Genomic DNA, 14,150 nt, shown 5'->3' with positions numbered 1-14,150 from the left:
CTTTAAAAACAACACAGTATGCCGTAGTGGTTAGAGTGTTGGACTACGACCCAGGAGACCAAGGTTCAAACCCCCACACAGCCATGAAGCTCACTGGGTGACCTTGGGCCAGTCACTGCCTCTCAGCCTCAGAGGAGGCAAAGGTAAACCACCTCTGAATACTGCTCATCATATTCATAGGGTTGCCATAAGTCGGAATTGACTTGAAGGCAGTCCATTTCCATTTTTGGCTCACATTGATTTTAAAAGAGGAAGAGAGGCCCTGCCCTCAGGCAAAGGTGGCTGGCTTAAAAAAGCAGAGAGCGGTGGGAATGTGCCTTCAGACACCTGCTTGAGAAATCCCACTCCCGTGACAACAGCTCCATTGCTATTACAGAGGATGAAGATCTTAAGAGAGGATGTCAGTGGCAGATGGTGTCTCCATGTCAGTGGGGCAGTGGAATGCACTCCAGGTTTTAGTCTGAACATTCGAGGAGCTTCTTTTGGACTAAAACCCAGAGCACATTCCACTGCCCCACTGACACGGAGCCATCAGCCGCCATTGGAGGAAACAATCACATAGAAGGGAGTCATTTACCCAGGTCGGATATTCTCATATCCTCCCCATTTCTCGGGTACAGAGCATTCTTGGGCTGAGGGTACACCTCCAAAGAAAGAGAGGTCTTGTTAATGCAAGAACTGATGTCTGAGAATGCAAGTGGTACCTGTAACAAAAAGTTGCAGTGTGTTCTTGCCTACTTCAGGGTTGCTGCTACACAGCCAGCCATGCCCTTCTCCAGAATAAGGAACTCAAGCACAGCACTCCACTCCCCCCTCCCTAGTTTTCTATATTCCTTTTTCCAATGGTCACTCAGCATTCCATGGCAATTTATTTATTCATTTATTATTGCACTTCTATCCCACCTTTCTTCCAAGGAGCTCAGGGTGGTGTACATGATTCCCCTCCCTCTCCATTTTATCCTCACAACAACCCTTTGAGGTAGGTTAGGATGAAAGGCAGTGGCTGGCCCAAGGTCACCCAGTGAGCTTCATGGCCAAGTGGGGATTTGAATCCTGGTCTCCAATACGCTCACCGCTTTGCCACACTGGCTCAGTCCTCATTGCACTTTTTTTTTGGTTCTTGTGCAAACCTCAGGATTCTCCTGAATATGCTGATACCTCCTCCTCCTTCTTCCCAGTTTTGGATCTATTTCTGTTGGTGTCCATCAATCTGAGTTTGCTATTCCGGGGATGGATATCTAGCAGGCATATTTGGCTGTCTCCAAGGATTAGCCCCTCTCAGGGTAAACCCACTGAAATTAATGGCCATGACTAACTTAGATCCAGTAATATCAGTGGGCCTGTTGTTATTTGTACTCCATTCTTGAACAAAAAAGGCCCCCAGAACGGTTTACATGCAGTCAATTGACACAAGGCAGGCTCTGCCCACAGGCTTACAATTTAAAAGTAAACATGACACATGAGGAGAAAGGGGCAGGGGAGGGAAGAGGAAAAAAACAAACTTAGACACCAGTTCTTAAATAGTAGTTCTTATAATGACTGGCTGTCACAGAAACAGTTCCAGGGTAGGAGGTGCCTGATGGAGCTGGTCTTCCAGCAGAGTTGATGGGATGGCCCCTGCTTCCCTTCAGTCCCATTGAAGTGGCCTTGTAGAATGGCTCTTCCTATACTCTTGGTGAGCTGTAACCCATTGACCCCATCGTGATTTGCCTGCTGATGTCGCAGGGATGGAATCAATTATCAGGATACACGCTGGCAATAATAACAGTGAGAAATAATGGCTGTGATATTCTGGAAGCCACATTTAAATTGCTGGTTGCAGATTCAGTTCCTTGTTTGCCAGGGACACGAACGCAGCCTCTGGTGGCAGCAGCAGGGCTTCACAGAGTGACAAACCCACTGGAGCCTCACTGCTTGTGCCAGTTGGAGAGGGAGGAACATTGTGCTAGTTTGCTGTGCCAGCTTCAGACTGGTGCAGCAGAGATGCCTGGACTGGATCAGCTTCTGCACATTGTTGGTAGCTGGATTAGGATCCCGCAGATCCTTGGCTGGCCTCTCTCCACTCCTGCCAACGACTCTCAACTACTGCCGGCGTAGATACCACTAGGGATAGGTTCTGCATGCTTGTGGTTTAGGCAGGTGCAGTTGGCAGCCCCAGAGCTACAGAGCCTCAGCAGCAGAGCTTGGCATAGCCAGGTGGAGCTGAACAGGGGGACACTATCTCCTCCGAAGCTTGGGAGGGTAGACTGCTCTGTCCATCATTCTACTAGACTAATACCTGAGGCTTTCCATTGCATACTTTTTTTGAACTACAACTCCCATCAGCCCAATCCAGTGGCCATGCTGGCTGGGGCTGATGGGAGTTGTAGTTCAGAAAAAGTAACATTACCAAGCTCTGTGCATGGGCATATGGTCTGGGTGTACCAGGAGCCCCTTTCTCCACAGCAAAGCTTAATTGGAGGAGGACCCTGTCTAAAGTCAAGAAGAGCAGGAAATGTACAGGTAAGGCAACGTTCCTATTTATAACGACTTGGCTCCAGCAGAATCAGTTGATGCCTGGCATCCCATGTTGATAGAAGGTGTTTCATACGGTGTCAATATATCTACGTTTTGTGGAGAGGGCTACCAAGAGATACAAGTGCTACATTCCAAGAATTTCTGGTTTAAAATACCCTACTAAGGAAGGTGAATTACGCATTTGAGGAATCTGGCACATTGGAAATTGTTAAAAGTGCTGTCACTGCTGCAGGTTTTTCATCTAGGTGTAATTCCTGGAGGACCAGTTATTAAATTATTTGCCACTCTACAGTTCTTAACTGTTAGCTCTCAGAGCGTCTCTTTGTAAATCTTGGCACGGCTGCACTCACTGTTCAGTGCCAGGATCTTAAAAGGCAAAACCCAAAACGCCCACGTGGGCAAACACATTTGTTCAGTCTCTTCTTTGCTATTGAAGAGTACATTTTGCATATTCTACCCAGATGCCGCCACTAGCATTTTTTAGAACCCATCAAAGAGGGAGGGGGAGTGGGGAAGGAAGGGCCTCTATGGCTAAGATACCTTTCATGTTAAGAACTCTTTGATTCAGAACAGAGAAGTTGGGGTACCTCTCTCTCTGTCACACACACACACCTAAATACCAGGACAAAATGGTGAGGCATGGCTCTTTAAAAGCAGTTCTAGATGAGGCAACACTTCTGACCTCTCACAGTTAATTTCATTTATAAGAGTCACCAAAATGGAGACAATAGTCAAGAAATCAGAAGAAGGCTAGGACTGGGGAGGGCAGCTATGAGAGAACTATAAAAGATCCTCAAATGCAAAGATGTATCACTGAACGCTAAAGCCAGGATCATTCAGACCATGGTATTCCCATTCTGTATGTATGGAAGTGAAAGTTGGACAGGGAAAAAAGCAGATAAGAGACAAATCAACTCATTTGAAATGTGGTGTTGGAGCATGGACTGCTAAAAAGACAAATAATTGGGTGTTAGAACAAATTAAACCAGAACTATCACTAGAAGCTAAAATGATGAAACTGAGGTTATCATACTTTGGACACATCATGAGAAGACATGATTCATTAGAAAAGACAATCATGCTGGGAAAAACAGAAGGGAGTATAAAAAGAGGAAGGCCAAACAAGAGATGGATTGATTCCATAAAGGAAGCCACAGACCTGAACTTACAAGATCTGAACAGGGTGGTTCACAACAGATGCTCTTGGAGGTCACTGGTTCATAGGGTTGCCATAAGTTAAAATCAACTTGAAGGCACATAACAACAACAACAACAAAAGTGCATAGGTGGGTTCACACAAGCAAAAAGAATAAGCAACAGCATAGGAACACAGGAAATTGCTCATACTGAATCAGACCGTTGGTGCATCTAGCTCAGGAATGTTGACTCCAAAGGGCAGCAGCTCTCCAGGTCCTTCCCTATCCTACCTGGAGATGCTGGGGATCGAACCTGGGACCTTCTGCATGCAAACCAGATGCTCTACCATTGAGCTACAGATAACAAGCTTCTAGCAGGCCGTGCTCTACACAGATTACTTCCAATACTTGCCTGAGAACAATCCACATTTGCCATGCTATAACACAGTTTCACAGATTCCCTGCTCACAAGTAAGGCTAATTGCATGGAAGATGGAGCAAGGTTGGGAACATTGCACTCATGCTTGCACGTTTTTCCTCACCATGCCAATTCACATGACCCTTGTGCATGGGGCAGGTTTACAATGTCAAATCTGCCTCCCCCTGGTCATGCAAAGCAAACTGGCGGTGAGAAGAGTTTCACCCTGAGCATAGGCTGCAACGTTTTAACTCCATTCATGAAGGAATTAAATTGTCACCTGTGTTTGTGATAGGAAGTCTCTGCACCTAGACTGAAAGGTAGCAGGCTTGCACCCTGTTCAGGAGTGCTGATATTTGGACCCAAATCTCTTCTTTATTGGGACATTAAAGCCGCCCTTAGCCTTCAACTCTCCATTGATGCCCTCCCTCTTTCCATTTTGCTTTCCCTAGACAGAATGAGGTGTTCGCATCCTGAAGTGGGAGAGTGGGCTGCACCATTTCAAACTGCATGTAAAAGGCAGAAGTTGCCTCAGTGCAGCTGTCCAGGTGCTTTTAGATTCCAGCTCCTCTCAGCCCCAGCCAGCTTGACCAATGGTCAGGGTTGATGGGAGTTTTTGAAGGCCACAGACTAGCCACCACATTTGAAAGGGGGGGATTTGTGCATAGGGGAGCATTAAAAACGTCTCCTACTCACAGAGCTTGGAAAAGTTACTTTTTTCAAACTACAACTCCCATCAGCCCCAGCCAGCACAGCTGATCAGAGTTGTAGTTCAAAATAGCAACTTTTCCAAGCTCTGCCTACTCATGTTCTGAAATGGTATTGTCCATTCCGCCTGCTCAGACCATGAACAACCTCAGTCTCACATCATTCTGTTGCCTCTTGCAGACCACTCAGAGGGGAGGCAGCCAAGTGCTGTCTTGGGCAAGTAACTTGCCAGCCCGTTGCTGAATCCCTGTGGTTACTTTCCATATACAAACTATTTCTGTTGGGTTTATCAAACACATAATACCTGAGACCAAAAGACAATGAATATAAGGAAATTCCCATAAGAAAAGTTCATAAATCTGCTTAAGAAAATAACAAGTTTAACTAATAATTATTTCAGCAATGAGCTAAGTAGGTGTAATCTAATGCTTAAAATGACATTTTAAATTGTAATGATTAAAATATTTGCATTCCTAAAAAAGGAGCTATTAATCTTTACTTAATGCACACAGAAGTTTCACGTACAAACGATAAGAGAATCATAAACTAGAGATTATAATAAAGCTGCACCCCTAAGCACACTTACTTGAAGGCTAACAAGCAATATCAATAGGATTTTAGGATTGGAGAGTTAATGAGAAATAAAGAGCTATTTCTCTTTGAGATATATAATAGGTGGGACAAATATATTCCCCTTCCCAATGCATTTTGCCCTCCTTTGCCCAATAGTTTCTGAGGTTTTTTCCCTGGTGCTGCCACTGGCGTAGACTGGGCCGGAGAGCAGCCTTGGCATCAACACCTGGCAACCTGGCCCAGCTGCTAGGAACCAACTGCTGCAGTAGGGCCCACCAGTGTTGACACCTGACCCAGGCCCACCATGCTGGCCAGTGAGATCTGTATGCTGCCATTTTAATTTCCCAGAAAGCTACAGCATTCCTCCCAAAACAAGCCGGCTGTGCCTGAAAGCTTAAGGTAAGACAAACTGAAGCTCCTCCACAAAGTATCTGTACCAGGCTACATTGTTTTTCAACCCATCTGAGCTGAATTCACCACATTTTTTTTTTTAAATGGCAGTGTGATTTGACCCCTAGAGCTTTAAAAAAACAAAACAGGAGCAGAAGCTGTGCATGAATTACTGCTTGGTGGAGTGTGCCATTTCATTCATTCATTCATTCATTCATTGCATTTATATACCGCCCCATAGCTGAAGCTCTCTGGGCAGTTTACAACAATTAAAACATTAAAAACAAATATACAAATTTAAAAACACATTTTTAAAAACAATTTAAAAACATTTTATACTGCAGGTGGGGGTTTGAATGCTTCTGTCAATAAAATCATCCAGAAAAGGTCTAGGCTAGCCTTCTCCTTGGCTTGCTAGTTGTGCATATGTAGGGAAATATGTGAAGCATTCAAACATTTGATCCCCCACCTGCAATCTAAAATGGCACAATCCACCAGCAGATGCATCACCTCCAGTTTCTGCTCATGTCTTTTAGCTCTAAGAGCTCATCACACCATTTTCCCTTTTGTTCTAAGATGGTGTGATTTGCCTTTAGTGCTAAAAAAAAAAAAGAGCACAAAAGATGTGATATAACAGTGCCGGCAGACTGTGATTATATATGGTGGGTTGTATCCATCGTGACGCTACATGGACATTCTGTCAGCACATGGATTTCTGCTTCTGCACCATAATGTTCTCCCCCCTTTCTTCCCCCCTTGCACCCCCTAAATCTGTTCTAGGGATCTTCCTAACCCTCCGGAACAGTTTTGGGAATGGCAAAGGAGGAACAATAATAATAATAAACTTTAATTTATAGGCCGCCTATCTGGCCAATGGCCACTCTAGGCGGCGTACAATAAAGCACGATAAAATACATGGTAAAATATGATACAATAAAAATATAACCAATACAGCACAATGCAAAATTACAATATTTAGTAAAGTTGTCAGTAATACAATTCTGAAGCTAGTTCACCTTAGAAGTCTCAAGTTCATAAAGGCCTGATGGAAAAGCCAAGTCTTCAGGCCTCGGCGAAATATATATAAGGAAGGGGCATGTCGAAGATCTATTGGGAGGGAGTTCCAAATCGTGGGGGCCGCCACAGAGAAGGCCCTCTCCCGAGTCCTCACCAACCCAATCACTTTAGTTGACGGGACTGAGAGGAGGCCCTGAGTGGCAGATCTTGTAGGGCGGCACAATTTATGACGTTGGAGGCGCTCCGTCAGGTATACTGGGCCGAAACCGTACAGGGATTTATAGGTTAATACCAACACCTTGAATTGAGCCCGGAAGGAGAGAAAAGTCCTGTTGTGTAAGTGGAAATCCTTGTGCTGATGGAACACTTTAGTTGAATATTGCTCTCCCCCCTCCACTGAAACCAGCTTCAAGTAACATATACGCTGGATGTCTATGTGTTTAAATGGTCTTCTGAGTGACCCAAGTGGTCTTCTGAGTAGCCCAACATTTATCCACTGCCCCTGATTTCAATCCATTTTGGGAAAACTTTTCCAGAGGTGTTAATAAGCCAGATTCACCATTCAAACACAAACCAAAATCCATTAAAAAGGGCAGCTTGATCCCCAAACTATCAATGGGTCAGGACCAAAACCACCAAGGCTATTAGTGGCAGTTTTCCTATTCTTCCTTTGGATGTTTGTGCTGGATGGCTAACACTGTATCTACTCTAAACCTTCTTGTCCCCCTTGTTTCAGTGGTCTCCTGTGGCCATCCTGGATCCCCACCCTATGCCCAGATCTTGGGTGATGTCTACACGGTTGGCTCTGTCGTGCGCTACAGCTGCCTGGAAGGGAGGAACTTGATTGGCAATTCCACCCGAATGTGTCAGCTAGATGGGCGTTGGAGTGGCTCTCTCCCGCACTGCTCAGGTGGGAAGACTTGGCAGCATGGCAGCGTGGGTGCTAACAATGTTGGCTGGTGGCTACATGTCAGTGGGGCAGTGGAATCCACTCTCCTGGACAGCTCCTTGAAAGTTCAGACCAAAACCCAGAGCAAATTCCACTGCCCCACTAACATAGAGCCGCCAGCCGCCAGTGTGCGCTAAGAAATATTGTATTCATTTATTTATTGCTGTGTCCTTAATTAGAGTCACAAGGTCACCGTTTATTTTCATCCTGCCTTTTTATCCAAACATGCCTTAAAAAAACAATTGGGAAGGTTGTAGGTAGACTACTGGATGACTTTGGAATGGACATTGGCAGAGGAAGAATTCCACCATCCCATCAGCTGCCTGAAGTAAAGGAGATGGTTGCATGGAGTTATCCTGGGAGGCATAAGGGTCACCAAGGAGAAATGGGCAGGGTCATTTCAGGGAGCAGGAGGCCTTTGGAAGGAAGGGCTGAGTCATTCGCCAAATGTGAGAGCAGAAAAATCTCTCCCTGGATCAGACCAACGGTTCACCTAGCCCTGAATTCTGTTTCTAATCATGGTCTGCCACATGTTTCAAAAGAAATGCATGGAAGTAAGGTTGGCTACCCCTTGCCACTGGTACTCAGAAGTACATTGCATCTGGACATGGAAGGGTGCCATCTGTTCAGACTGACCTTCTAGGACTAGGTTTCCAGTGCCTCTGGAAAGCTCATAAGCAGTGGACCAAGGACATGATAATAGTTCCATAGTTTGTCCCCAGCATCTGGTAAACATGTTGTGACTAGGGTTGCCAGGCTCAGGGCCTGAGGCTGATCCTGTATCTTTAGGAAAAGAGAGAGTCAGCCAAGTGCAGGTGTTCTTGCAGCACTGTAATGGGAAAAACCACAAGGTGGAATTCTCCCTTCCCCCTGCACAGCTTTGAAAGATACAGAAGACCTCTTGGAGGCCGGGCCTGGCAACCAAGAGGTCTTCTGTATCTTTAAAAGGTGTGCAAGGGGAAGGAAGAATTCCACCTTGTGGTTTTACCCATTACAGAGTTGCAAGAACACCTGCACTTGCCTGACTTTCTCTTCTCCTAAAGATACAGGATCAGTCTCAGGGACTGAACCTGGCAACCCTAGTTGTGACTGAAGGTGAAATGTCCCTGCAATACAGCCTTCCCCCACCTGGTGTCCTCCAGATGTTTTAAACAGCAACTTCCATTAGCCCCAGCCTGCACAGAGAAACAGAAAATAGGGGGACTGGAATCATGGAGAAGAATATGTGATTACTTCAATTACACATACATTTTGGTTAGTTACTTACAACAGAGTCTAAGGGGAATGATTCAAATGCTTCCCAGAAAAGGTGAATTTTGAGGAGGAACTTCCTTGGATCATAGGTGGGGAACCTGTAACCCTCCAAGTGTTGTTGGACTCTGACTCACATCAGCCCCAGCCAACATGGCCAATAGTCAAGGTTGATGGGAGTTGTAGTCCAGCAACTTCTGGGAGGCCACAGGTTGGCCAATCCTAGTTTAGAGACTGCCTGTGTAAAAAGGAGAAAAATCGTCCTGCTTGTGATTAACTATGATCTGGATTCTGTCAATGGTGAGTCGATGACTCAGCCTCACAGCAGGCCTTTAAGGACATAAGAAGAGCCTGCTGGATCAGACCAGTGGCCCATCTAGTCTAGCATCCTATTCTCATAGTGGCCAACCAGGAGCCTGTGGGAAGCCCATAATCCTTTGGAAGTTGGAAGCCTTCAGATCACTTTCTGACTCTGTGAACTCCTACACTAGAGGATGCTTTATTCCTTGTTTGCAAACAAGTCTTTTCACAAAAGATTTTTTAAAAAAAGTTCTCTGTGCAAAGCTGACAAGAAGGGCCCCGGAGCAGAGCTTGACGTGCAGAAGATCCCCAGTTCCCTGCGTGTCCTGTTAAAAGAGATGGGGATGAAGAAGGCATGGTGGCTTTCACACGAGCAGCCCGCTGTTCCTGGTTTGGTGACTTTCTGTGTCTGCAAAGCTGCCTGGTGGAAAGAGCCAAGAACAGATGGTCACCATGCGAGGAAAGGAGGAGGTAGCACCGTTCCAGCTGTCAAAGCATCCCTTCAAGGTGGCTTCTTTGGCGGCGTCACATTCCTTTTTACTCTGAGAGCAAATAACTCACTGGCTCAGTGGAGCCTCCACTGGATTCCCAACAAAGCCAGCAGCTCCGAGTCTGTGAGGACAACAGGTGGCTTTGAAGCATCTTGTAATTCTAGGTTTGAAGGAGACTGGAGCTGGCAAACCATTTTTTTTTTAAAAAAAATACCCAAATAGCGACAGCTGTTGCTGTGAAGTTGTACATCTGCTGAGGATTGTACTCAGAGCTACCCAAGGGTGTTCTTACCCTTGATGCTCCAGCCATTGGCATGTCATTTTTATACTTGTGTGCACTCTGCAGGAATGGGAAGGCAAGTTTGCAGAATGCAGTAGCGGGCACAGAATTCTGCTGCCCCCGAATGTCAGCTCCCACTTTTTTTTTTAATATAGGTTTCTAGCCCTTAGAGTCGCAAAAAGTAGGCTTGAAAGTTTATGGGCAGTGCCTGCTGAAGTGAGAGCGGTGACTGCTGTTCCTTTTCCATTGACAAACCACAGCTAGCATGTAGGATTTCAGTATAGGGTTCACAGATCAGAAGAATTACTATCCAGACATACACTGAAGTTAAGGCTGCATTTAGTCATGGGCTTTATTGTGTTAGTTTTACTGATTATAATGGTAGAGCTTCTGTCCCAATTTCTAACATTCCTTTCACACTGCAGTGACTGTTGCCTTATGAAACTGCAGCTCTTTGACTGATATACCGCCATGTTGCGCAAATTTTATTCATGCCTGTGGGTGTGGTGGGACACAACAGTGAACATCATTGGACATGTCACTACTGCCCCATCCCTTTTGCACATGCACACTTCTGTTCCCCCATGATTCCCCCATGAAAATGGCAGGAAAGAACGGCATGCCAGGAAAACTGAATAAACTGCTGTCTGGATGCAGCCTAAGATTACTAGGCATAGGGTGGGGATCCAGGATGGCCCTCCTGCAATTGCTGGATTAAAAAAACCCTTATCCTGTACCACTGGCCAGTTGCAGTCCTATGATATCTTGAAAGCCACAGAATTGTTCTGTGACTCCTTCTGGTCCAAAGATGGGAAAAGCTCAGTGGTAGGGCATCTGCGCTGCACATGAAAGGTCGCAGTTTCAATCTGCAGCTTCTCCGGGTAAGACTGGGGACATCCCTTCCATGAAACCCTGGAGAACTGCTGGTCAGTGCGGACAACACTGAGCTAGATGGGCTAGTGGTCTGACTTCGTATAAGACAGCTACCTACATTCCAACATTGTTTCTAACTTCCATATTCCCAGAGGTCACTCTGTTCTCTTCCAGGCAGAGATCTGGGTCCAGAACAGACCCAGCACATGGATGCTTAGGCAAATGCTGGGGCCCGGGAAGTTGTCTGGGCCTCCTTTGGGACCCCTCCTTGTTATTTGACTGATGCTGACAGAAGCACCAAGCTCATATGGCTGGAGACATCCCAGAGCCATCTTGATTTCTCCAGATTCCCAGAGTGGCACTGCATTTTTGGTAAGCCAAAATGGTGGCTGGGAGCCACACAGAGCAGGCTTTCCAGTCAGCAATGCCTGCCATTGCTGGATCAACCTCTGCTGCCCACCACCTGGTAACCCTGTGGTGGAGGCACCCTCCTGTTGGGAAAGCAGCCCACTAAGGGCACTTTTCTTAACTCCAGCCCAGAAGTATATTTTGCCTTACAACTCGGGGGCTGTTATATGTCTTAACCAACAAACGAGAGGTGTAACCTAAATGTGTGAGAATTCTTTGTATCTTAAACAACTTGAATTCTGCCCCCACATCTTTTCTGTTCAGGCATCTGGTTGGTCATTGTGAGACTAGGGTGCTGGACTGGATAGGCCTTTGACCGGGTCCAGCAGGCAAGCTCTTCTTATGCCCTTAAAGGAAAGCTTCACTAGTGTTCTGCTAGGACAGGTGCAGGGAACTTTGGCCCTCCAGATGTTGCTAAACAATGGCCAGGAATGATGGGAGTTGTAGTTCTGCAGCATTTGGAGGGCCAAAGGTTCTCTATATCTCTGCTAGGGCTTTCCGCTTACCATCATCAGCTGCAGCTAACTATCAGCTGCAGTCAAGGTTTGGGAAGAGATGTGAGGATGGGAGCTACATTTTATTTATTTATTATTTATTACATTTATATTCCGCCTTTCTTTTCATGATAGAAACCCAAGGCAGCTTACATCTGGTTCCCAGGCGGTCTCCCATCGAGGCACTGACCAGACCTGACCCTACTTAGCTTCAGCAGGGTGCTGGCCTTAGGTGCCTTCAGACCACAGCCTGGGACCATGAATGTCAGTACTTCTTTCCTTCTTTCCTTTTTCCAGGAAGTATCCAAGGACTGTGTGGCGACCCAGGAATACCTTCTCATGGCATCCGGCATGGTGGCAACATGTTAAGCATGGAGAGTACCGTCTGGTTTAGTTGCGAGCCTGGCTACACTCTCCGGGGCTCGCTGCAAAGAATATGCCAAGCCAACGGCACTTGGAGTGGCACTCAGCCAGAATGCGAAGGTGGGTGCAGCAGACAGATCACCATGAACACTACGTGCAAGCAGCAGTTTGGGGCAGGTTGTGGGTGAGGAGAATTACTTGGGCAGACTCAGTTTTCCCACAAACTCATTGACTCACAGGCTCCCACCACCACTGCTAGCATCTGTTGCCAGCTCTGCCACTTTCAACACAACCTCCTTGGAGGTGCTGGGTTCAGTGGAGACTGGTGGACCCGATGTCAGTGGCAGTGAATCCACTCCAGATTTTAGTCTGAACTTTCATGGAGCTGTCCAAGGTGCTTTCAGCAGTCCATTGCCCACAATCAGTATTATTATTTTATGCATTATTATTAAATTTATTTATACCCCGCCTTTCGGCCAAAGGCCCTCAAGGCGGCTTACAAAGAAAAATAAACACAAGTATAAAATACATCAATGAAAGCAATACAATTTACAAAAATTAAACTAAATTACAAATAACATCAGTAGTCAAGCTTCATCCGTCTTCCCAAACATGGTGACCTCCAGATGTTTTGGGCTGCAACTCCCATCCCTCCCCCGCTGGCTGGGGGTGATGGGGGTTGAAACCCCAAACACCTGGAGGGCACCCGGTCAGGTTAGGCTGGGTTAGGCATTAAGAGCCTCATTGTACTGAGTTGTGAGGATGATGAGCCTGTGGATGGAGGCTGCCAGGATGTTGCTGCTGTTGTTTTTAAAATGCTGCATTGATTGATTTATCACCAGAAGAAATGAGTCAACCCTCTCACCCTTGAAATCTGTGAATCCTACAATTGGTTCAGGCCAGCAGGAGGAAATTCAGCCAAAAAAAGCCTTTGCGTTTTCCCACTGACATCTCACCCCAGTCTTACATTAAATGTCCTATTTGAAGCTTCATACACATTCATATATAGATTTATATTCTTTAAAAAAATCATTTCGGATTGACTGTTACATGAGGAAAGGAAGAAATGAAACAGGTAATCCAGTGTGATAAACCTCAGGCAACCTTTTTCAGACAGATGATGTTACCGAAGTACTTAAAAATCAATCGGCAGAAGCCACAAAAGCCAAAGAAAGGCATGGAAATGGCGTGCAAAGAGACCCAGGCGAGCCCGCTGATGTCTCTCTGACTGATCAGAAAGCCGAGTGCTTTGCAAATGAGTTGGAAATTTATTCTGAATTGATGCCGCCAATGATTGAAAAGACGTCGTGTCCCATTTATTAATATACTGAGGTCTGAAGGATTTTATTTCCCCTTCCGTCAAAAATCTTCATTTTTTTTTTTAAAAAATTGCTGGAGCTGAGGAGGGGTTATGTATATTAATCCCAGGATAAATAACTTGTCAAGTTCAAAAGCAGTCAGGGATGCAGATCCCAGGCAAGACTTTTTAATCACAGCTTTATGAATAATAGGAATATTATGCCTCTAATATGGATCCTTTAATGTTCTGCACTCACCGATCAGGGGACAGAAAGTGATTCATAGTGATGTATAGTTCATGGGCGCTTTTTGATTTGTATTCAGGGAAAGGAAAGGCAAAGGAAAAGGTATTCGAAGGATTGACATTCAAACATTAAGTCTGAATCACAGGATGATGCTGTTAGCCGGGAACCCAACAAATCATCAAGTCCAGCTCTCTGCCTTTGGTCTCCTGGGCCTGACCTGCTTTAAGCAATTCAGAGCTCCGTGGCGGCTGACAGGGCCGGCGCCAGTCATGACTGGGCCCTTGGGTAACAGCCTGCTACGGGCATGCAGCTCCTGCCTGTTCCACCTACCTCTCTTTTGTCTCCTGTTCCTGCTTGCGCTGCATGCACAGGGCTACCATCAACCAAGGTGGCAGCAGAGGCTACTGTAAGCTGCCCACCCATTCGCTCGCTCCACCT

At 46.0% G+C, this 14,150-nt stretch overlaps 1 protein-coding gene across 7 annotated transcripts in view; it reads left to right on the top strand.

The window, feature by feature from the left end:
- CSMD2 (CUB and Sushi multiple domains 2) overlaps positions 1–14,150 on the top strand; it is a 769,620-nt gene that overhangs the window by 725,761 nt on the left and 29,709 nt on the right. For all 7 annotated transcript variants that reach the window (XM_061596306.1, XM_061596301.1, XM_061596302.1 and 4 more), the window contains 2 exons: positions 7,496–7,669; positions 12,103–12,288. In XM_061596306.1, the coding sequence (XP_061452290.1) occupies positions 7,496–7,669; positions 12,103–12,288 (360 nt within the window). The remainder of the gene's footprint in view (positions 1–7,495; positions 7,670–12,102; positions 12,289–14,150) is intronic.

This window comes from Rhineura floridana, chromosome 15 (genome assembly GCF_030035675.1).
Source record: "Rhineura floridana isolate rRhiFlo1 chromosome 15, rRhiFlo1.hap2, whole genome shotgun sequence".
NCBI lineage: Eukaryota > Metazoa > Chordata > Lepidosauria > Squamata > Rhineuridae > Rhineura > Rhineura floridana.
This window is presented reverse-complemented; position numbering and strand designations above follow the sequence as displayed.